At 57.2% G+C, this 24292-nt stretch overlaps 1 protein-coding gene across 16 annotated transcripts in view; it reads right to left on the bottom strand.

Annotated features, from left to right (window-relative positions):
* The window catches only part of RIMBP2 (RIMS binding protein 2), a 221268-nt gene that overhangs the window by 77657 nt on the left and 119319 nt on the right, over positions 1–24292 (bottom strand). For 5 of the 16 annotated variants that reach the window (XM_058691506.1, XM_058691505.1, XM_058691507.1 and 2 more), the window contains 3 exons: positions 20195–20284; positions 19404–19692; positions 10660–10782 (listed from right to left, as the gene is read on the bottom strand). Coding sequence is in view for 7 of the 16 variants with exons in the window: in XM_058691516.1 (XP_058547499.1) it covers positions 10660–10782; positions 20195–20284; positions 23233–23784 (765 nt within the window). In the remaining 9 variants the exon portion in view is untranslated. Of the gene's footprint in view, positions 1–7695; positions 7947–10659; positions 10783–19403; positions 19693–20194; positions 20285–23232; positions 23812–24292 lie in introns of those variants that run through there. The other 11 variants (XM_058691504.1, XM_058691514.1, XM_058691513.1 and 8 more) reach the window with 9 other exon arrangements.

Here is a 24292-nt window from a genome sequence, read left to right on the forward strand (position 1 = left end):
TTCTCAGGTGGCGACGCCACAGCTGGATGTCGACATCAGCGCCAGCACTTAAGTGGCCCACCTTCCCGGCGGGAGCCTGGGCGCCAGACAGCGCGATCACGCGTGGAGCAAACCGCGCTATCCCTCCGGTGTCAGGGCAGAGGCAGATGCGTCTTCTGCTCCGGGTCCTCCCTGCCTGCGCAAAGAAGTTACGGAAAAACCGATTTCCCTCCACGAGAGTTACCGGCGACGCGCTGACCACCACATTCGGGCGGCTGGACGCGCAGCGGCAACAGGGTGCCGTTTCTGCACACGCTCTCTTTCCACACGACACCTGGCGGCGACAAGAGCAGCATCTCCCGAGCTCACGCCTTCAGACGTGAGGAAGGGGAAGCGCTTGAGGCTGTCTGTCCCCCGGGTCCTGTGATGTCCTGTCCCATCTCTGCAACTCAGACTCGTTCATGACGAGAACCGGCACGGACACAGAGCCGCGTACGTTCTGGGAGCTGAGACGGGTCTTAGCCGGAGGACCGGAGTCTCGTGCTGCAAAACACTGGGAGGTGGGGAAGCCCCTCTGACAAAACCCTGGTTCTCTCCCCACTCCCCACGTGTCCTTAGTCCCGCGGACTGGCCCCCGCTCCCCATGGGACCCCAGAGGAGGCAGAGACACAGGGACAGGGGCACTCGACCCGAGCAGAGTAGTTCGGGCCCCTCCTCCCGGTGCCCAGCGGCCCCAACTGCGGCAGGCGGAGGGTACGGTCAGCCAGAGTGCACGCAGGGGGCTCTCGGGAAGGGGCCTCCCTGGGCCCCGACACGCCTGCTTATCAAATGGAGGCAAAAGCCCGCCTTCCCAAGGCTGTGGCGAGGACCGGATGAAGCATTTACTAATTCGAGGGGACCTACCCAGAGTTATGTTTAATGTAACGACCAGTGTGTTTTCAGCGTGCCATTTTATTACCTGTTCCCATTTTTTCTGTCCTTTTCGTTATTCTGCTTCCCCTTCCCTGCCTTCTTGTGGGTTGTCTGGACGGTTTCCAGCATTTTACTTCAACGTATCTATTGAGCGTCTGGCTATAAATTTTCATGTAACTTTTAGCGGTGGCTCCAGGCATCTCAATACACACGTTTACGTTTAAGAAACCTACTCAGCGGCGCCTCGGTGGCTCAGTCGGCTAAGCGTCCGACTTCGGCTCAGATCATGATCTCACAGTTCGTGGGTTCCAGCCCCACATCGGGTCTCAGAGCTCAGTCGGGAGCCTGTTTCGGATTCTGTGTCTCCCTCATCCTCTGCCCCTCCCCTGCTCGTGTTGTGTCTGTCTCTCAAAAATAAACAAACGTTAAAGAAAAAAAAAGTCTACTCAGAACGATAACGCACCTCCCAGGTGGAGTGTGGAAACAGGAACACAGCTTACTTTCCCGCTTTACGTACTGGTTGTCTCAGGTATGACTAAATCCAAATACACGAAAACCCATGGAGAGGTGCTCAATGTTGAGAGTCTAAACGCACAGGTACATGAGCCCTGGGGAGGTGACCCATGAGTGGAGGTTTGGGGGACGGGGAGGAACAAGGCATTCCATACACAGGGAATGGTGTGTGCAAAGGTCCCGTGGTAGAAAGAATCGAAGCGAGCGTGAGGGTAAAGGAAGGCTGGTGTGACCGTGGCCTGGTCAGGATGAAGGAGAAGGGCTGCGTGCTTCTGGACACAGCAGCTGGGTGGGCGGGAAAACGGAGAATCAGTGAGGCTGGACTTCTCATTTTAGTGGCTGTGGGCTCCTGCTGAGACGCGCTTTACCTCCTGGATACGTCCTTTCACTTAGCCAAAAATAATTACAGGACACTTATTCCGTTACCGAACAAGTCAAAGATGAGTTTTGTTCTCGTGAAGCATACGTTCCACCAGTGGAGGAGAGGTGCAGGAAATAAACAGGCAACCTAGCAAATAAGTCAGAGTTTCAGGGACCGATAAAAGCTGGGGGGCCCCCCCAGGCCGGGGGGGGAGGGGCGTGTGCAGAGGGAGAAGGAGGGAGCAGAGACTCTACTCAAGCTGGAGCGGGAGGTGACGTGTGACCGAGACCCACAGGACGACAAGGCGCCAGTCAAGCACAGTTTCAGGGAAAGCTCACTGAGGCAGCAGCCGGCCTGGTGTGCATCTCTGTGGTGCAGGGGTACACGGGCCGGGTGGTTAGAGGTGAGGAAAGCGGGCAGATCTGGAGCAAATGAGGCAATCCCCCTGGCACGGTCCAGTGTGCACGCAAACCGGCACGGCACAGCCCTCACTTGAATACACATTTTGGCCGCTAGTGTGGACCTGACTCAGTTTTCACGGACGGCACGCTGATCCGAAGTATCCCTTTCGCTGGTGCAGAACAGGGCAGGACACGCGTGCGTCCACACCACCAGCCAGCGAGCACGCGGCCGCTTGCAGAGCCTCTCCCCACGGAGATGGAGGTGGACAGGGAAGCTTCCAGAGCAGCAAATTTCCTGTTTGCGGCTAGTGTCTGAACATCTAGACAATACTATCGCTGTCTGGATCAGGCCCATCCAGGGTTTTGCTGGAGACGGAGCCCTAAACGTTATTCTCATGTTGCAGAAAAACCCCGGAGGGTGTTATTGGTGTTTGAGAATCAGAACTTAGAAAAGGAGCCAGAAAACATTAAATACAGCTGATAACGGCAGCAGGTCCAGGGACGCATGTCCACGGGCAGGTGCAAGGACACGGGAGGGGCATGGGGAACGAGCCGCGGATGAGGAAGATTACTTGTTACTCTGAGAATCACTTATTAATCCCAGATAATCAGTTGTTCATTAACAAAATAAGCCTTAGATTACGTACATTTAAATGGACTAATCTGTTGATTACGAGAACAAAATCTGGTCCCCGATGCTTTTTCCCTTTTCCTTTGAATCATAAACCATAACACGCTGAGTTTAATTAATCAAAAACATTTTTGCGTGCTCAGGTCAAACTTGCAGACTTGGCACAGGGTGCCGTGAATTCCAGCTGGTCACTGAAGGGAGACTGAGCAAGTCACGGGGAACCTGCCGCGGGCGTCCCGTGTGTCTGACCAAGAGCGTGCAGGACGGCCTCGACCAAGCCATGATTTATAAGAAGGACAGGGGGCGCCTGGGTGGCTCAGTCGGTGGGGCGTCCGACTTTGGCTCAGGTCATGATTTAACAGTCCATGAGTTCCAGCCCCGCGTCAGGCTCTGTGCTGACAGCTCGGAGCCTGGAGCCCGCCTCCGATTCTGTGTCTCCCTCTCTCTCTGCCCCTCCCCTGCTTGTGCTCGATCTCTGTCTCAAAAATAAATAAACATTACGGGGCGCCTGGGTGGCTCGGTCGGTTGAGCGGCCGACTTCGGCCCGGGTCACGATCTCGCGGTCCGTGAGTTCGAGCCCTGCGTCGGGCTCTGTGCTGATGGAGCCTGCTTCCGATTCTGTGTCTCCCTCTCTCTCTGCCCCTCCCCCGTTCGTGCTCTGTCTCTCTCTGTCTCAAAAATAAATAAAGGTTTAAAAAAATAAATAAACAAATAAATAAATAAACATTTAAAAAAATTAAAAAAAAAAGAAGGATAAAACCCAGCCTCGCTCCGCAGTCTTTCTGAAGGGGCCTGCAATCAGGTGTGGGCAATCAGGTGAGGCTCCCCCAGGGGCTCAGGGCAGGGCCCCTCTGCCGATGGCCACCAGCCCTTGGCGAGCCTCGGCCCCATAACTCCCGTCTGTGACCCGTCCTCCCGCAGTGTGCCTCCCACGTCTGTGTCTCCAAACCCCCTTTCTACGCGGCAGGCTCGGGTAAGCTGCGTCCTCCTCCCGTGTGGTCTCATCTTGCTGGGTTCCACCTGTCGAGCCCTCTTCCCGGACAGGGTCCCCCAGCCAGGCTCTGAGCAGACGTGACCGTGGGGGACACCGCTCACCCCACTGTGCCGCCCTGCAGTTTCCACGGCTGCGGCCCCGCCCCCAGGAACTGCCCCCAGGTTGGGAGGGGACGGTGGCCGTGCCCTCTCAGGGGGGACAGTGGTCCCTCCCTGCTTTGTGGCTCCTCAGCGGTGTCTGTGTTGAGCTCTCCTTGGGACAGGACGCTGTCCCCTGCCAGGGCTCTCGTCCTCTCCTGACTACAGAGGGACATCTCTGATCTGACAAACAGAACCACCTCCCGGGCCCTGAACCAGAAGCCAGAGAAGACGGAGGCGGCTGTGCCTGGCTGGACGCATGGCCGTGATGCCACAAGCGGCTCTCCCTTTCCACGGGAGCTGGTGGCACGCTAGGATCTAGAAGGCCGTGACTGTCGGGCAACGGGAAGTCCACGTGGGACACACCGAGGCTTTCTTGCAGAATATCCTAGAGCCCGAGAAGCTGGAGGAAGAAAACATGGGTTTGCTCCCTTTTGCCACCAGGTCAGACACTTGCCAGGACCGCTGGGCATGCGGGCGCAGAGCGCGGCATGGGCGTCCATGTCAGACCGCCCCCCGGCCAGGCTCGCGCAGGCCAGGAGCCGCGAGCGCTGCAGCGTCTTGTCCTCTTGGAGACGCTCTGTCTGTGCCAGGAGGAGACAGGGCTTGATTTGCGGCTGCGTGTCTGCAGAGCACTGGCAAACCCCAGAGAAGCAATCCGCCCCGACAAGCTCCCCTGGCTGCCGGCCTTCAAGTCCACGGCTATCCCCCGCGGCACAGAGAGCGTTGGCAACGGGGACGCTCACACTGTATTCACTCGTTCGCCGATCTACTCAATCGACTGGTATTTACTGTGTGCCCACCATATGCCAGATTTTGTCCTAGGCACTGAAACAGGCTCTCTCAAGTGTGTTACTTTTGGGAGGGAAAACCAACAGTACGCAAGTAAACAAAACAAAGAAGACGGGGTGTCTTGAAGAAAATGTATTCAGGCAACGTGGCGGTGACGGGCAGGACAGTAGCTCCTGTGGAGAAGAGGATCGGGAGAAGAATCGCCAAGGAAGGGACACGAGACCAAGACAGAAACAAAGTGCTGAGGGAAACAGCATTCCAAACAGCAAGTGCAAAGGTCCTGAGGTGGAAACAGGTGTCGTATGTTCCAGAAAGACAGAGACGACCAGCATGGGTAGGCACAGGGTGAAGGGGTCTGGATAGGAGCTGGGGTAAAGGACTAGGTCGGGGGCAGCGGCTGGGGTCTGTAGTAAGAGTGCAGATTTTAATCTCTGGGCAATAAGAAGCACTTGCTAGGTGTAAACAGCAGTCTTGTGTTCTTTTGCCAATATGGCTGTGGCTGCGGTGTGGAGAATGGGCTCTGGGGGATAACGCAGGGAGGGCACATCTGAAGGCCTCTGAAAGCTGAGGGCCTCACACTGTTGGCCATTGTGAGCAGGTCGCTTGGAAGTGACCGGTTCCACCGGGCAGACTTAAGAATATCCCATGCCTGTGTGTGACTTAGCCCACGCTTGTTATGTGGCTTCTCTATGCCTGCGTGGGCACCGGGCATTTGCTGATAAGCAGAAAAGACAGGGAAGCTGCCCACACGGCACCTATCGTCCCCTTGTGGGTGATCGGGACAAAAGCCGTCACACAACAGGCACCACGAGTGCAAATGCCCTGGGGTGGATGGAGCATGCCCAGAGAAGCACTAGGAGGCCAGTGTGGCTCAGTCTTCAAGACCTGAGCTTTCCTGGCTCTTCCCTGCCTCCCTGACCTCATCTGCTTCCTATTCTGCAACTCAGGCCCCTCGTCGTTCCTCACACATGTCAGGCACCCACCCGACTCAGCCTCGGTACCTGCTCTGCACACTCCCTCCCTCCCCCCAGGTCACTGCCCACATGTCACAGCATCACGCAGCTTCCCCAAGCACTGCAGACAAACGGGCATTTGCGTCTTTACCCCCCCGTTCTTCTCCCCACCCGACATAAACATTAGTGTCTTGATAAACTTGGCCTGAATCGAGGGTGTGGACTTAGGTCCCTTTTCTCCAGCACCCGGAGCGTCTGGCACATATTAGGTGCCCGTTAAATACCGCTGAACAAACGCGTGTGTCCTTGGGTGTGGGTCCCGCTGGGTTTTTCAGCAGGGCGATTGCAGGAGCTCTTGAAGTGTCCGAGGCACCCCGAAACCCGCTTCCCCTTCCAGCTGGCACACGGGGTCGTATTGTTCCGGCCGTTTGAGGCCTGTGCTACCAGGCAGCCCCTGGCATGGCAGACGGGTCTCTGGAAGGGCCGTGTGTCAGTGGACCCGTGATGTACACAGCCAATTACTACACCCCATCAGACAAGAGTCACGGGCACCTTTAGACGGAATCACCAGCGCCCAGGCCGGCGGAAGATCGGTGATCTTTGGAAACAAAAAGAGGCAACTTGGGAACGTGACCGACGGACCGGCTATCAGTCGAGACACCCCGGGCACGGAGCCAGGGCCCGTAGCTACACCGCGCTAACACGCAGCGGGTGGGCCTCGTTTACCGAGCGGCACGTCCCCTCTGCCGCCCGTCACTTCGAGGGCTTTCACGATGGCGTCAGGCACGAGCCGGCTGGGACCAGCAGGTGGCCAGGTGACCAGGTGCCAGCAGTGCCGTCCGAGCATCACACTCGAACCCGGTGAACTGATTCCGCCACAGGCGTCATCTCTAGCTGAACGGAGCCGCCTTCTGGACGACCAGCAGGATGGTCTCTGCAGTGAGGCCACGGGGTTCTTCCGCACAAAGGATCCCACGGCCACCGGGCACCCCATCTCCAACACACGGTGACCGTGACCCCCGGCCCCCATGGCCGGCGTGCTGCGTCACAGCGAAAACTTACAGCCCAGCCCTTGCCCCTGTCCTTGCCACCCCGTCTGTCCCGCCCCACATCCAGGCCCTCCCGAGGTCTGACTTTACCTCGGAAACCCACCTCTGGCTCTGCCCTGCGCCCCCTGGGGTAGGCCGCCCTTCCGGCGGGCCGGAGGGCGGCTCCCCATCCGTCTCCCGCGCCTCACGCCAGGCTTCGCATGGCCACAGGAGTGACCCCTTCACCAACGGGACAGCAGATGCACTCTGTCACCCGCCAACACGCCGGTGGCCTCTGCGGCGAGCTGCCCACGCAGCGTGCCCAACGCTGTCCTGCCCTGAGCCCACGAGCTTGGCGGGGGACCGCACAGCCCCACGAGCCGGGCTGTTACTCCGCCCCTTGCAACGTGCATGATTACGCGGCGATCGCGAGCCGGAGGGAGCCCACCGGAGGACGGAGCAGGTCACCCGCCCGGAGCCAGCAGATACCAGCCGAGAGCCGGCCGGCCGCGGGGAAGCGTTCAGCCACTGCGGCCAAGAGGACACGCACCGCGTAGCCAGCCCACAGACTCGTAAGCAACGCGGGGGGGGGCTGTTCCCGGCCACAGGCCTTGGGGTGCTTTGCGGCCCGGCAGTACTGCGACAATACGTGACCGATACAGTGTCCGACGACCCTCAGGACACGTTCCGTTATCTTGGAATTCTGCTTTGGCCTGGAGGCCTCTGCCCCAGCTGACCCCAGTCGCGTCATTTCCGCCGCCTGCCCCTCCCCCACCGTCTGCGCGCCGTCCCGCCGATCCCGGTGTGTGTCCAGCGGCGGCCGCCAGGCCCTGTGTGCTCCCGCCCTGTGTGCTCCCCAACGCCCGCAGCGCTCCTCCCCTGAGGACTGACAAGGCCCTCCGCGCAGCGGGACGTCCGGGAGAGGCCACCCCGCAGGGCCACCACATCCCTTCCCGCTCCTGCACCCTGACCCGTTTCCCTTCAGAGCGCTCACCGCCGCCTGACGGCCTATCACCTACACCGCTCTCGACGCTCTCTGTTGGCGCCACCCTGCCGGCCGCCGTGTCCCCGCGGCCTGAAAGGTGGGACGAACGAGGTCAGTGCTCCGTCGACACTTGGGGATGAACGGGGGACGCAGCTGTCACGTAACTCGTGGGCTTGGGATCCGCCGTGCGTCTCGTCCACACAGACGCCGCTGAGATGCGCGAATCCATCCCTCTCCCCTGATGGGAACACGGCAATTCGCAACGCACAGGGCGGCCACGCCCACACGCAGGGGAGACACGCCATCACGCAGGGCGGACACGCCCATACGCAGGGCCGACACGAAGGCACACAGGGCCGACACGCCGACATGCAGGGCCGACCCGCCGTCACGCAGGGTGGACACGCAGGCACGCAGGGCGGCCACGCCCACACGCAGGGCCGACACGCCGTCACGCAGGACCGACACGCCCACACGCAGGGCCGACACGCAGGCACGCAGGGCCGACACGCCCACACGCAGGACCGACACGCCCACACGCAGGGCCGACACGCCCATACGCAGGGCCGACACACCCACAGCAGGGTGACCACGCCCACACGCAGGGCCGACGCACCGTCACGTTGGGCGTACGAGCGTACAGGGTGGACACGCCGGCAAGCAGGGCCGACAGGCAGGGCCGCCAAACTGAGGGCTGTTTGTAGGGACGAGGGACGGGACGAGGGACGGGACGAGGGACAGAACCGGGACATGTACATGTGTGCAAGGCCCTTGTGCCGAGGTTCAAGCCCGGGCTCAGGCGGGAAGGGCGGCGGGCTCCACGCCGCTGGTGGAGACCCACGACCGTCCACCTGCTGCAGAGGCAGGCGGGGACACACGGAGGTTTGGACACGTGGGAATTTCACACACCTGAAGCCATAAATGAGGCCTCCTGTGCCCACAGAGAGGACCGGCCTTATTGTTCACTTTCCTAATCGTCTAGGGTGGGGTCGGCCGACAACGACGCGTCCCTCCCAGTCCCTGGGGCCCGGGAGTGTGTCGCGTCCCATGGCACAAGGACCCTGCAGGTGTAACGAAGCGTGTTGAGGGGAAACCGTGACCACACGATGGGCCCAGCGTGACCACAGGGTCCGTGCACGAGGGAGGCAGGTGTCAGAGAGCAAAGAAGACGCCCCATCGCTGGTTTGCAGGTGGAGGTAGGGGCCGTGTGCAGCCAGAAGAAGGTGGAAAAGTCATGGAAGAGTCCCCGCAAAGCCTTCGGAAAGGAGTGCCCTGCCCACGCCCGGATTTGGGATGCCGGGCCCCCTGGACCGTAGGACACTTGTGTTTGGGCCGCAGCCTCTGTTACCCCAGCAGTGGGAAGCTTACCCACGGGGTTTATCCGCCTCAGCACCACTTGATCGCCTGCCCTGTGCTCGTGGGGGTCCGTGCCTGCTAGACACCCAGAGCCCCCTCCCCAGTCGTGCCGATCACAAACGCCTCCAGACCGCCAGACGTCCCCTGGGCGGCAAAGTCACCCCTGCTGAGAACCGCTGCTCTGCACTACCCTTCACGACGACGCCAATCCAGCAGGCTTTCGGCAGAGCCCCAGGGCATGGCCGGGGATTCCCAGCCCAGCCGCCACGGGGTTCACCCAACACCGACTTTGTCCGGGCACCGAAGGCAGAGTGGCACAGACCACGCCTCGTGGCTTCAGAGACCTCAGGCGGTAGTCTGCGCCGTGGAGATGAACGACTGCCCGGCAGGGCCTCATCTGTCTAGGGCGACACATGGTGGGAGGCAGGAGGTCCGAGCCAGCCCGGCCGGTCCTTCAGGGAAGGCGAGGTGGGCACAGGCTGACAGCCACATATGCAGCTGGGTTACCCCTCGTGACCACCGGCAAGCAGGCCATCTCTTTTTTTTTTTTTTTTTTTTTGAGAGAGTGTGTGAGCACGGGAGGGGCAGAGAGAGAATCCCAAGCAAGCTCCGAGCTGTCAGCACAGAGCCTGGTGTGGGGCTCGAACTCACAAACCGCGAGGTCATGACCTGAGCGGAAACCCAGAGCTTAACCCACTGAGCCCCCAGCCATCTCTACCTTTAGTTGAGACAGCACTCCCACACCATCAAGCTCACCCTCGGACACGTACAGAGCAACGGTTTCGGTAAATTCGCGAGGGTGGGTAACCGTCACACAAATTCCAGAACATTCTGTCACCCCGAAAGAAAAGCAGCCGCTCCCCATTTCCCACCTCACCCCAGTCCCTGCCAGCCACCAATCTGCTTCCCTTGGAGATCCAACTGCTTCCCCAGATGGGGCCCTAGACAGAATTACAATCCCTTCTTGATTGGGGGCGGGGGGCAGTGGGTGCTGGGCGTGGCGTGGGAACCACAAAGGACCCAGGCCACGGAGGTGCCACATTGCAGGACCGCAGGTGAGGACTAATTTATTCTTTTACGTTTTACAACACTTTTCTTCAATGAGAATTCATTCAGCTTCACTCCGCACCATCGGTAGCAACCCCCCCCCAACTCCCATTAAACATTGACGGGGTGCCCAGTGCGTCAGAAATGCACGAGGACTGTCCAGTTCCCTGCACCCCGATGAAGCCATTTTCTGACTTAGCTGTTCTCTTTATAACAAAGGTCATTCAACCTCTGAGGAGCAGCTTAAAATTCATGAAGTTTGGGACCGGCGTAGACGCCCCTGGTCCTCACCACGAGGAAGTTCCATTTCTGCTCAGAGCCCCGCCTGGTGTCTCTCGCTCAGCTGTGTTTAGCATCCTAAGAAATGGGAATGCGTCATTGGTTTCACGGGACCGCTTCCAGAAACATTTGAATTTTGTTATTTATCGCTCTTGATGCCATGGAAAGGGTAAAAACAGCCCCGAGAGCCCTGAATTTGGATGATGGCTTCAAACAGGGTTTCATCCGCCTTCCGCTCCTCAGCCTCGTCCCTCGCGCTGACCCTAAGGGAGGCAGAGGGTCCCCTCCTACCTTTAGGACCTGTTCTAGGTTCTCCAGCTTGGCTTGGAGCTGGCGTTTCTCCTTCACGGCCAAATCACGTTCTCTGGTCACTATGGCGAGCACGTGCTGGAGCCAGGCATGCTCTGTTTTCACCTACAAGTAGCAGGGGGAGAGAGAGGGGGGCCGTTTGTAACACGCACCCCATCTGTGGGGTCTGTCGTCAGCTGGCGTCTGCCACTTTCTCCTCCGTGACTTTTCAGGGAGCCTTCCCCTCCCTCACCCTGGATCATGGACTTCGTGGCGGGTCGGGGTGAACGCATGTGCCCCAGGCTGGAGAATTAGCACACAACATCCCTCTTCCTCCTGCCTCCCCACCACAGTGACAGTGACCGGCTCAGGAGTAATGGGAATGTGACCCGGGCCTGGCCAATCAGTGCTATCCCACCCCCTGATACAGCGACCGGTTGGAAGGGCCACGAGACCCCGCTGCATCCGTGGAGAATGAGACACCGGACTGGTATGGAAGCCTGGGAAGACACTTCCTCTTTTGCCCCCCGGACTAGGAAAGTTGAAGACAAAAGGATGGGTCTGGAGCCCCAGTTGCCATCAGGAAGGGAGAGTCCATCTGAGAACAGAGCCAACAAGACAGCCAAGAGAAGCAGGGTCCTGACGCCATAATTTGAGCACCTAGATCAAGCTGTGCCTGAAGCTGATATTTTCGTTTCCAGTCACGCAGCCCAATTCCTTTTGTCTGCTTACACCAAGCTGAATCATTTTCTGTTCCTTTGAACAGACACCCCTAACAGATACAAAGCGTTACCCAAATTGTTCAGGATACGAGTTCTTTTGTCTGAAAATTCCACTTTTGTTTTACAAGTGGACAAAAATGGCCACAAGGCTCTGTGTGCTTTATGATGATGGATGCTCTAAGAACCTCAGACACCAGGTCCAGTCTCAGACCACAGACCCCCTGAGAACCAAGTGTTGAATTTACTTGGGGCGGGGGCGGGGGGGGGGGAGGGCACCACTTATCCTCAATCTCTCCTGTGGCTTTTTGGAAACCAGGAAGGACATGCCGTGATGAGGGAAGATACCTTGGTTTATTCCCCATTAATTTTCACTGTGCGGCATACTTGAGCCAAAACGCGGCCTTTTCGTTTCTTTCCCTCCTCCCCAGATGTTACAGCATGAATTAGGGCTTCGATGACAGGCTGTCACAAGGTCGTATTTGTCAGCTTTAAAAGAGGTCCTTTCCGTTTCACACGCCCTCTGTGCAGCGTGTGCGTTTAACCTGACAATCTCCATGACACCAGGAGAAAGAAAGGCGCCCACTTGGAGCTCCTGAACGGCACAGGGTCACGGGGAGGCTGTTATTAAGAGGTCGTACAGAGGTCTGATTCACAGGAGTGTTTTTGTGCCGTTTTGCGACAGCATGAAGCGTCAGGCCGCGAGCTTGGGGAAAAAATTCAGACGCACCAGGTGAACAAGTCGTGACCTAATGGAACTACACAGAACTCACACCTGAACCCCAGCACCGGGGCACAGCCTTGGTGACACCACCACTTCCCGTGTCCTGACTCGTCAAGAAATCGTGACCCGTGAGTTACGTGCAGTGCTCTAAGGCCGGTCTCCCACGGCAGCCAGCACAGGCCCAGATGTAAGTCAAGGCTTGCCTCTCTCCGACTGAGACGTCCCATAGCTGCCGTGGAAATGAGATCCAGACTCCTGGCTGGTCGGCACGCTTCTGCAGCCTCTGACCCGCCAGCTCTCCGTTCTCACCTGAGGCCCCATTACCAGCACTCTCATGCTCCGACTGTCCTGCAAACAAGCCAAACCCAGTCCCACCCATCCCAGGGCCTTTGCACGTGCTGGCGGCACCACAGCAAGCCCCTACCCACCCCTCCCTCCACCCCCCCCCCCCTTCGATCGTGGTGGCTCTGGCTCCTGCTCATCATTTATGCCACTTCCTCATCAGGCCCTCCCACCATGCTTGAGATAACAAAACGCTCCTCCCCTCACCTGCCCCCGGCGCCCTCAGTGCTTTGCCGTGCTTTGTCTCACTATCTGGAATGATCCTGCGTAGCTGTTTACATTTCCCTGCGGTGGCTCCTTGTTAGAGTCTAAGTCCCAGTTGGACAGGACTTGTCCCTGTGACCCAGTTCTCTGTCCCCAGTGCCTGGAAGGCTGCCTGGCACGGCCAGGGTTCCAGGAATGGAAAGGCATCGGGGGAAGACGGTCAAATGCAAGGTGGCTGTGTTCCCGGGGAAATCAGTTCTGCTGGTCCATCCAGGTCTGCTGGCCACCCACACGCCCATCGCCGCTCTCCCAGCTTGTCCGTTTCCTAGTGAAGTTTGGCCGCGGGAGATGCCAGCAGGAAGTCGGGGGCTGGAGAAGACACAGGCTGGGGTTAACGCCCTCGCCACCACGGCTGGGGCTGTTCAGACACACGGTTCTGTCCGCAGGCCTGACGCTGCTGTCCCTGGAAGGGGTCTGCTGGCCAGGCTGGCCGGTGGCTGGCGGCTGGGAATGTGGATTGCAGGAGGACCCCCCCACCCCCGCCGTTTCTCACCGATGGGAGGGCCTCCCCGTGTCCAGACTCTGCGCAAACCACGTGGTTACTGCTGACCGCCCCCCCCCCCCCCCCCGGCTCTCCTTCGAGGGGGCGGGGCTCTGGGGCGCGCCAGGGAGACCATGACCCTGGACGCCGAGTCCCTGCCGGGCTTCCCGCGGCGACCCTTCGCACGCGCCGTGACGACGTGCCGCTAGAACGGAGCGCGTCCTGTGTGGCTCCTGGAGGCTGGCGCGCGCCCGCCCCCGGGTGTTGCTCCCGTGCTTTCCCTGCGCCGACGGCACTTCGTATCCTTCCGCCGTGATGAACCGTGGCCACGAGCGCGACTGCACACGGAGTCCCACGAGTCGCCCTCGCGAGTCACGCACCTTGGGCGGTCCCGGGGGCCCGACGCAGTGTCCCCCTACCTACAGCCTGCGCTCTTGCCCTGGCCCCCTGGGCTGCCCACCCAGCGGCCTGGCTGCCGCTGCCTTCTGCCCCCACCACCCCGCCTGGTTCCCGGAGCCGCACCCACAGCTTTGTGAGCAGTATCTCCTCCGTCCCCCACCTTGAAGGGGCCAACTGTTCCTACTGGGACTCCGGTGGATTAATTCTCGAAAGAAAACAACGTGCCCACAGTAGAGACACAGAACGAAGGGTTCAAAGTCCCCCATGAGTGAGGCGTTTCCGAGAAGCACGTTTGCTCTGTCGGGAAGCCGGGGTGGGTTTCGGGCTCCCTGTGCGGAAGGCGACGTGAACTGTCCCCACAAGAGCGTGGGGCAGTCGGGAATCACGCCCGAAGGGGCGCTGAGCGGGGGCCGTGGTTGACAATGGACGGTCCCCAACCTGGGGACAGTCACAGTCCAGCTGTGCGTCTGGAACCTACTGGCAGGCGCCAGACCCCCCCCCCCCCCGCCCTCCCGCCGGGATGCTGCAGATGAGGTTGGGGCAGATGTGCGAGGCCCGCGTGTGCCGTAACCCCCCCCCCCTCCCCCCACGTGGAGCCAGGATGCTGTACTTTGGTTCCTGGAAATAGTGCAGATGACTACAGCAACATGAGAGAAAGCGATGACATTGTGGGGAGGGAGGGAACAAGTTTTATCGGTCTGGAAGTCAGTGCTTTGAAAGAAAGTTGAAATGGACGAGGAAGAAAATGCAGGGGACGTCTGGACAACTAGAAGGTTCTAGAAGTGGTTGGCATTGATTCTGTCACAGACCTCCTCTCACGCCAGGATCGGCATTTCTCGCACCTAAAACTTACCAGAGTCTCCCCCGTACGTTTACCAGAATGATTAAGGGCATCGCTCTGGTCTTTCCGAGGAGGGCAAGAGGGTCTGTTGGTAGGGAGGGGAGGTAAGCAAAGACGTGACTGAAGATTGCAGCAGGCTGTCCGCACCCAAGTCCCCAGAACCTTACACAGCAGAAGGGACTTTGCAGAGGTGACTGAGTGTCCAGGCCTCGTCCCCGACAGTCCAGGTGGACCGGTGGGATCACAGGGGTCCTTACGGGAGGGAAGCAGGAGCATCAGCGTCTAAAAGGGAGATTTTGAAGACGCTGTTCTGGCTTTGGTGGAGGAAGGGCCCACAAGCAAAGGGATGGGGGCGCCTCCAGAAGCCGGAAACGGTGAGGAAACGTCTTCTCCCTTAGAGCCTCCAGGAAGAGTGCGGCCTGCCCACACCTTCGCTTTAGGACTTCTGACCCCAGGCAGCCTGGCTCCAGAGTCCCCACAACCAAAGAAGGAGGACAAAGGCGACGGTAAGCTAAAACGTGTCTCAGAAACCGCAAACACCAAGCTGTCCCCTGGAAGATGCCTTTGCCTGACAATCTCCTGTCTGTCCCCAGCACCGAGGCCTCGGCTGGGGCCGGCTGCCAGCTCCCCTACTGGCCACACCTGTGTGAACAGCCTTGGGGGTGCAGTCTCTTCCCCGCCGGGCCCCCCAGTGGAGATGCCACATGACACACTGAGCAGAAATCTCTGGGGGACAGTGACCCTTCCTGAACACACTTCCTGAGAGAGGCTCGGTCTGCTCCTCCTCTTCCAGCTCCAGCGAGGAAGTGATGCTGAGGGACAGAGTAGCCACCGTGTCGTGGAGATGACACATCACGGCCCCAGCACGATGGCACTGGGGAGGAGCAGAGCCCAGGCCCTCTTGCGTCTCCGCAGCCGCCTCTGCCCCGGGCTCCTCACATCTTCCTGCATGAGAGTGATAATGCCCCCCGGGTGTTTATGCCACCAAGCTTGGGTCCCTGCTACAGGCAGCTGGAAAGAATCCCAGCTGACAAACCCAGGGAGGGCGTCATTCTTTCGGGTTCGGTAGCAACTGATCCCGCCTAGAAACAGATGCCTCCAAACAAAAAACACAGTAAATGTCAGCTGGCTGGGGGGGTGCGTGGGGCTGGAGCCTGAGGCCTCACCACGCTGCCCAGTGGGCCTTCCCAGCCCTTGATGGTGCCAGAAGCCTCCGTAGAGAAGCCCCCTGGCCTACCACTTCCCTGGTCCCCGCTGCCTGCCGTCTAGCTCAAAGCCGGGCACTCCCACAGGCAGAGAGCTCTCCCGGGGCCGACCCACATCCCCCCCACGTCCCTGCGCCTGGACAAGAACGTGCTCCTGGGAACAGAGCCAGGCGCGGAGAAAGAGTTCTCAGAATAGCAGAAAGGACATAAAGGGCTTTTCACTAAGACACAGAAACTACGACCCCACAAAAAAACAAAGAAACGCATTGGGAAAGGTTCTGAGATGTTCAAAGTCGGGAGCCCGGACGGTTCTTCTTTTGTTCTGGTCAAATGGAAATGTAACAATGTGCTCACTCCTAGCGGATTTTGTTCTGAGGAAAAATGGATGATATTCCGGTGTGACCCCCGCCCGGGCCAGGACCCTCTCTTTCCAGCCAGGGCTCTTAGCCTCACAAACCGCGGATGTCTACAGGTGTTGTCCTTATCAACACCCATAATTTTCTCTTACTAGACGAAGAGTGAGAACAGCTAGTAAGTAGGATGACTGTTGTTCGTACCAGTGATTCATAACCGGACCCAGGATTCCTGCCACCCTCAGATTTCTGGCCAGCAGGTAAGCGGAGTTCACGGGTGATGGGTTCATAGGTCATGGACTTCACCTCCTGCCCCGAACTTGGCTGCAGGACGCAGTCGATGCCAGGTTTCCACACTGCCCTGGGACCGTCCCACTGCACACAGACGCAGCCCCTTAACACCTGGGGCACCAGATCCAGCCAGTTGACTCATTTCCATTTCAGAACACAGGCCTGGGGGCAGACCAGTGGCACCAGGGGAAGTGCAGCCTGAGGCATCTGGTGATGCCCTGGGAATGCGCCCGAACCTCCCACTGGCCCCAGGAACAGCTGCCCAGTTTGGGGGGGGGACGGAGTTTCTTGGCCCCCCTTGGACCGAGGCAAATGGGAAATCTGAATTATTTTTCTTTAATCAGGGAAAAGTCGGGTTTGCCAGCGTAAAGGACCTTGAACACATTCTGTGCCCCGTGCCCTGGATTCCCAGCTCATTCGTTTCCTTGCACAGGGCTGCCTGCCCCAATCCGATATTCAACCCGGTTTTCCCAAGAAGCCCACGTCAGATTTTGCACCCGAGAGGCAATCATTTCTGGGCAGGCTCCTGGGACGACAGTGACGATGCATCTTTCTGCCTCCAGAATTAAGAGCTCGGGTCATTACTACTGCTTTCTTAATCGGGGATCCTGAGAAGCACATTGCAAACCCAGGCCAGAATCAGATGGGGGAATTGGGAATTTCCAGGCATCGTCCCGAGAACCAGGAGGGTTCCTTGTGTTTCTGCAGGGTCACAGGGACGGCTCCCCCATCCATGAGTCTGGTGCTGGGCTTGAATACTTATTTTGGCATCATTTAACCAACCCGGTCCCTTCCACCTCCCCTGCTTACGCTGGACACGCACCCAGGCTCCAAGGACGGTCTTGTGAGAACTGCTGTTTCCCAGGCCTTCTCCCTCCCTCGGTCCCTCTCCATCCCATATCAACCTCCAACCCACCCCCCTCACCCCTCCCATCCCCCTCTCCACCGCCACCCCCACCCCCATCTCAGACAGCCAGCCCAGGCACTCTGAACTAACACTGAGCCTGCAAAGCTGGCAGAGGGGCAGGACAGAGCTGCATGGCCCTGCCAGTCTCCCTGCCTTCTCTCTCAAAGCTCTGCTATTCCTGTCTGTGCTGGTGAGTCACTGGGCGCCCTCACACACCTCTGCAAAGCTGGAAGGAACGTAAGCTCTCGTCTGTGCCCAGCAGCCTTGTGTAAAAAGTCAAGGCGGGGATGCAGCCCAGGAAGATGTTTCCAACCTTCCGTGAAAAAGTGTTGGACTCTGTGAGGATCCCCTAGGATGACCAGGGTGGCCCATCAGCACAGCCATCCAGCCAGGTCCCGGACAGGAGCCCTTGCCTGGACGGTGACGCCAAGAACCAGGACTCTAACCCATTACTGACCAGCACTGGCTTGGCCGATGCCTCCGGGAAGTACCATCGTCCCTGCTCCCGCCCTGTCTCTCTGAGCCCCTCCAAAGCTGGAATCACCTCTCCGGGCACAGGAGCCCCGCTTAGGAGGAGACACAAGTGCACGAGAAAGCCACCCTAAGTTCAGTCCTCCCTACAGCCAGCTCCCACCGCCCTGCTCTCAGCCTGCCTCTGCTGCCCGAAACACCACCCTTATGTTACACGGCCGTTCCTGTTGAAATAGACATACTCCTGGGCAGAGGGGGCCGCTAAGCCTCATTCAGCATTTACGCCTCAGGGAGAGTGAGTTTGTCAGAGTCTTTCCTGAGAGGTTTGGAAAGGAAGAGGGCAGAGAGAGTGGGGGCTGGTGGGAATATGAGGGGAAGGGCACTACTTGGAAAGCTGGGATGCACCGAGCACACGTCTTTTTAGAGAATAGTGGTAAAACGCACATCCCGTAGGACTGAACCATCAACCATTCCTAAGTACAGCTCAGTGGCACGAGATACATTCACACTGCTATGCAGTCATCCCTCCATCCGTCTCCAGAATTCTTTTCATCTTCCCCAAACCGAGACTCTGTCCCCATCAAACACTAACCCTCCCGCCATTTTACTCTCTGACTCTGGGGATCTGGGTTCCTGAATTTCTGGGGACCTAAGTGGGATCATACAGTATCGCCCTCTATGACTGGCTTGTCTCATTAAGCATCGTGTCCTCCAGGCTCATCCGGGTCGTGGCAGGTGTCAGAATTTCCTTCTTTTAAGGCGGAATGGTATTCCGTTGTAATAGACACCGCGTTTTGTTGATGCGTGTGTCTGGTGACGGACCCGTGGGTTGCTTCCACATTTTCGCTAGGGCAAATGGTGCTGCTGTGAACACCGCTACACAAATATCTCTTCAAGACCCCGCTTTCGGTTCTTTTGGATATATGCCCAGAAGCAGAAGTATTGGATCACCTGGTCGTTCTATTTTTCATTGTTTAAGAAATCACCGTCCTGTTTTCCACAACACCTGTACCGTTTTCCATTCCCATCAACGGCGCACGAGGGTTCCAACTTCTCCACATCCTTGCTAACGCTTATTTTCTGAAAAGCACATCTTTAAAAAAAAAAAATTGGCCAACTGGAAGGCAGAAGAGTAAGTGTCAAATCAAGAAAGCTCTAATTTTTTTGTGAAATGTTAGAACTCCGTTCTCTGAAATACATGTTAGTACACCTGTGAAATTAGCAGCTGCAAACTGCCAATCGTCAGCAAATACTCTTTGAGCACCTACTGTGTGCGCTGTTGCTGGTGCTGGGGAAACACTGCTGGATGTGACAGCAACGGCCTGTGCTCCCTTGGAGCTGGCGTTCTCGTCGCAGGAAGACAGGCGGACACAGAAATGAAGACGTGTGAGGGGCGCCTGGGTGGCGCAGTCGGTTAAGCGGCCGACTTCAGCCAGGTCACGATCTCGCGGTCCGTGAGTTCGAGCCCCGCGTCAAGCTCTGGGCTGACGGCTTGGAGCCTGGAGCCTGTTTCCGATTCTGTGTCTCCCTCTCTCTCTGCCCCTCCCCCGTTCATGCTCTGTCTCTCTCTGTCCCAAAAATAAATAAAAAAATGTTAAATAAAAAAAAAAAAAAAAAAGAAATGAAGACGTGTGATCGCCCGTGTGGTAAGAGATACGAGAAAACAAAACCCAGTGAGGTCGCCAAGACCAGAGCAGGGGGGAGAGAGGGCCGCCTGTGTGCAGCAAGAGAGGTGTTGCCGAGAAGGTACCTCTTAGGAAGGGACGCCCAGAAACTGCCAGGTGTTTGCAGATGAGGAAGTAGAATTGCTAGCAGGGAAAATTATCCAGCGCTGAGACAAGCTTGGTGGTCTGACGAACAGAAGGTCCGGAGTGGCCAGAACTCCATGAGCCAAAGGTGGGGTGGCCGGTAAGGCCGACCAAGATGGCACCACGGAAGGACTGCCACTGCCGTTTACGGGAGGCATCGGAAGTTTGCTCAGAGGAGCCACGTCACCTGGTCCTGTCACTAGACCAGTCTAGCTGCTGCCAGAAAATGACCTAGGATGATCAGAAGGGCGATGGGCCACTTAGGGGACGATAGCAGCAGGAGAAAGTGGTAGCCTGGAGGCTGTGCTGGGGAGGAAGTTCTGACGTGGCTTGTTGGCGCGCGGGATGTAGGCATGAGGTGAGGGAAGGGTCCGGGTGGCGCCTAGCACCTTGCCCTGGGCAGTCGTGTGGACGGTACCTTCCATCCGCTGGGCTGAGAGAAGCCGGCAGGGGGCTGGGGCGGGGGGGACCTGGTGTGGGCAGGTTTGAGGGACCCCAACTGGTTTGCTCTGGGCTCTTTGTTAAGGGTATGATCCCAACAGACTTCCACGTGGAGAGAACTAGTGGACGGTGAACGAGATGCCACTAAGTGCTGGGTACGGGCATCGCACCGAGGAATAAAAGGGATGTGACCCAGGAACCGGCCACCCACGCACTGGGTGGAGTTGGGTGATTCCCTCTCCCCCGCCCCTCCTTCCCCGAGACCCCTCCCTGCCACCCCGCTTCCAGTTACCTTGTGAGGCTGCCAGCCCCGTGCGGGAAGGCCTGCATAGTGGGGCCTCAGGTGGTGCTTCCCCTGGATGGCATCCTTCAGTTCCTTTTCCTAGGACAGAAGGAAAGGAAAGGGCGTCATGAGATGACTCCCCAACTTCAGGGACACGGCAGAGCACGGTGGCTGAGGTTTCTGATTAGGAAGTTAGCCCCTGGATAAGAGGTGATTCTGCAAACACCGCGCGATGTGGGACCGGCTTCCTTCTTCTTTCCGAGCCATGAGTGTCCTATACTCTATAAAACGGGAGTAACAGTCCTCCACATGGCGTGATAAGATTATAATAAAATAATATATATTAAGGCCGTAGTGAGATTCCCAGCGGATAAACCACCCACAGTATGTGGCACGTTGACCTGTATTGCGCGTTTGCATCCTAACGAGGCAATCTTGGTAAGTAAAGCTTTGAACTGACCCTTTCCTCACAAACACCGGTCCAAACGCATTGCCAAAATAACATTAGAGAAGATCTGAAAGGCTTTGTCCTGCTCAAAAATGGGGTAAAAAAAAAAATCTATGAGGACTACAAATGACTGGAACACCCATGGTGAGTGGGACACTCAGGCCAGATTCTCAGGCACAGAATTGGGAGTCCAGGTTTTGTTTGTTTGTTTGTTTGTTTTCAGTGTATGTGGGACTTGAATTTCATGCATGAGGCAAGATATCTGAGCAAAGCTTACCACCCACCCTGAGGCCGGTCCAGCCCTGGACCCCAAAGAAAGCTGAATATAACTGACGTCTGCCCAGAGTTCCAGCTTATGTGAGGTAACACACCCAGAGACAGAGAGGGAGCAGGCCCGCTGGCTCAGTGTGTGCGCTGTGTTACGCCCTCGTATCACCTACTAAGAGAACTGTGAGCTACCAGTCACCAAACCTAATTCGAGACTGGGGGCATTCAGGGTGTAGCATAGTAACAGCAGAGAGGTAAGATAGAGTGGGGCTGAGCACAGAAAGAGAGAGAAATTGGGGGTAATTCTCCCCAATAAAGAAAAGCCTGATAATGGAAATGCCAAAACACGTTTAAAAGAAAAACTCACAGTACTCTACGGATGTGACAAAATCAGTAATCAGGATGCATTGACACCAGAGGAAATAAAAATAATAAAGCAATCTGAAAATGACTTCAATATGTATGTTGAGGGTTCTCACAAAGAGGGAGAAGGAATGACATCCATCCAAAAGAACAAGAAAGAGGCAATAGAGACAACTAATGGCCACAGTGGAAGGTGCCTGGCAATTCATCAGCCTCCACCAGTCAAGTCTGCAATTTTGTTTGCCTGGTCCTTCAGGTTTGTCCTCCGTTCACTCCTCCGTGAGTCAATATCCGCAGGCCACCCACGTCTAGAACTGATCTGGTGACTCTCCTCTACACTCCATTCACCCTCCCAACAGGAAAAGGGCAGAGTCCTGTGGTTTCAGACACTTCCCACAGGAAGGAGGCTCCTCCTGGCTATTTTCAGGTCCCATGTTTCAGTCAACGTCCCTTCCTCTCCATCATCAGGAGCTTCTCCGCTCTTTGGTATCTACCTTGTTTCCATGGTGATAAAACACAAGGAAGCAACCCTACACGCCTTCCCAACACACCATGTCAATGGTGCTTTGTTCTGGGAACAATGATTCCCCAACCTATGGGAATGAGCTTGACAATATAGCAGTCACATTGCCTCCTCGGGGATATTCCCCATAACACCGGCGATCTGAAGGGTATGGGTGTACTCATCGAAACACCAGCGTCCTGACCTTGGAGACCTTATGTGCCCCATGGTAGACGAAGGCAGCAATATCTCAGAGGACCATAGGAGAAACATTGGGGCTACAGGGAGAGGAGTATGGGTTCTGAGGTCAAACTGCCCAGATACAACCTCTAGCCCTTCCCCTTGTAAGCCGTGTGGCCTCGCGCAGGCTGTCCGACAGCTGCACAGCTCTCTGAGGTCTGAGGATGTAAAGATGCCTACGCGATCAGGCGGTGTGGAGATTTAAGTGCAGTAATTCTCCCGGAACACTAAGCACACTCCCCCGCACACAATGACGGCTCAAAAAGGTGGTCCCTTCCCTATTGGAAGCATGACCACCTTTGCCTACATCTTCCCATCTTCTACTTTCTACCACCAAATGACCCCTTCGCTCATGACATCACCTCTCTGCACCTCACTTGGAAGAGTTGACTGCAGAAAAGGAACCTCAGGGGAAGGAAACAGCACTGGCTCATTCACCCAATTTTTTGGAGGCTACATAAAAGTTCCATTCACTTATTTTATGTTCCTTCTCAGTGATTCCAGGTCAGCCGCTTAACCTGACGAAATCCGTCTTCCCAAGAAAAACAGCTCAAGATCTAAATCCTGTCCAAGAAGCACTGATTCACGACGTCGCCAGGCAAAAGAAAAGAATTACCACCGTCTCTTCCCAATGCCATTTCTCCAGATCGGTTGAAGCATGAGTTGGCACTTTGGGCACCACTTACTATCCTGGTGACCCGCCCCCGCCCCCAGCAAGAAGGCCAACCACAGAAAGAGCTGCTGAAAACAAAACCATTCCCAAACAAACAATCCTCCGCCCTACACTTAGATAATCACAAAATACCTGCGCAGCGTGTCAAAGCCCTCCACACAATGATGCCGACAGAAGCCGATTCATTGGCAAAGACACCCAGCAAAGGCCCAAAGAAAAAAGAAGATACCACTTTGAACCTGCAAACCTATGTGATTTATTCTCCAAATTACGGGTATCTCACTTTATCCACGCTTGCTGTTTACCCCCGGAGAAAGTGCAGAGGTGGCTGGGGGCGGGGAGCGATGGGGCCGGTTGCAGGAGCGGGGGTGGGAGGGCGGGTCCGGGGGTCTTGTCCCAAGCACTACAGTTCCTGCGGACTTCACCCCTTGTCGCCCCAGGGCATGGTGCTGCTCTGACATGCATGTATTTGCAGTACTTAAGGGAAGATTCCGAAAATGCCTGCTGTCCGTGCTTCGGGTCCTATTCGGATGCCGCAAAGTAAGAAGACTTACCCTGGAAGCTCTCATCATTGACACTGTGCAGGACCAGAGCCGCCCACCCAGGGATGCTGTCCCCGCTCCAACTAGAGGACTCCTTTCTGAGTTAATCAGCACCACCGAAGAAATGCCACCAAGCAAAATACAGATCACCTTGTGTATTGGTCGCATGCTTGAGACCAGCAGGCCCCCAAAAGATGTGGGCTTGTGGTCGCAACACGACAAAATGAGAGTCTCCCAACAGGCGCGCGGGTGGCTCCAGCTATGACAGTTCTCAGGAGGGGGAGGAGGAGGAGGACGGAGTGGATTTAACATAACCTGACAGGCCTGCCTGAGTCGCGAGGCTCTCCGCAGCCTGGGGTAAGCGGCCAGCCACAGCGGTGCCTGGGGTGCCTGGGGTGCCAGGTGCACACACCCGCTCCACGCGATGGTGAAGCAGGGCCCCCGCTCACAGCCCCTGTTGTGCAGGTTGGACACTGTGCACCGTGGACCACATCTGAAAGCCAAGAACTGAGTTTGACGACACACACCCACGCCCTGAAGACAGAGATCTGGTGACTCACGCATCACCAGGACTGAGATAATGAAGAACTTTCCGAGCACTGCTGGATGAAATCACCCTCTGGCTCAGCACTCCTGACCTGAAATAACGGCGTGAAGGGAGAACGACCCGCGTCTGTGTATCTGCTCGCTCCTGCACAAACTTCACAGCTGTCCTTTCCACGGGAGGGCTTGAGTATTGCAAGGGGAACAGTTTGAGTCTTAGACCCTTTAAGCATAAAGCCACACAAAGGAAGAGGGTTTCGGATTTGCCAGACGGTGGATGCCTAGTGGCAGAGGGCCTCCCCTGCAAGAGTCAGAGTGCCACCTGCCTGCAAGCACAGAAAGGAAGGGGTGCAGTCCTATTTCTGCATCATAGAGGGACATACAGAAGTTAGGACCAGCTCCCGGCGGGCCGACCAGAGTTCTGGGATCCGATCTGAGGAACTGCTGGCACCCTGTAACCCCTGAAGCCTCCCTCAAAGGGCAACTACAGACAGTGCCAGTCAAGGAGTTTTTTTAATCCATTAATATC

This window comes from Neofelis nebulosa, chromosome 11 (assembly GCF_028018385.1).
Source record: "Neofelis nebulosa isolate mNeoNeb1 chromosome 11, mNeoNeb1.pri, whole genome shotgun sequence".
Lineage (NCBI taxonomy): Eukaryota > Metazoa > Chordata > Mammalia > Carnivora > Felidae > Neofelis > Neofelis nebulosa.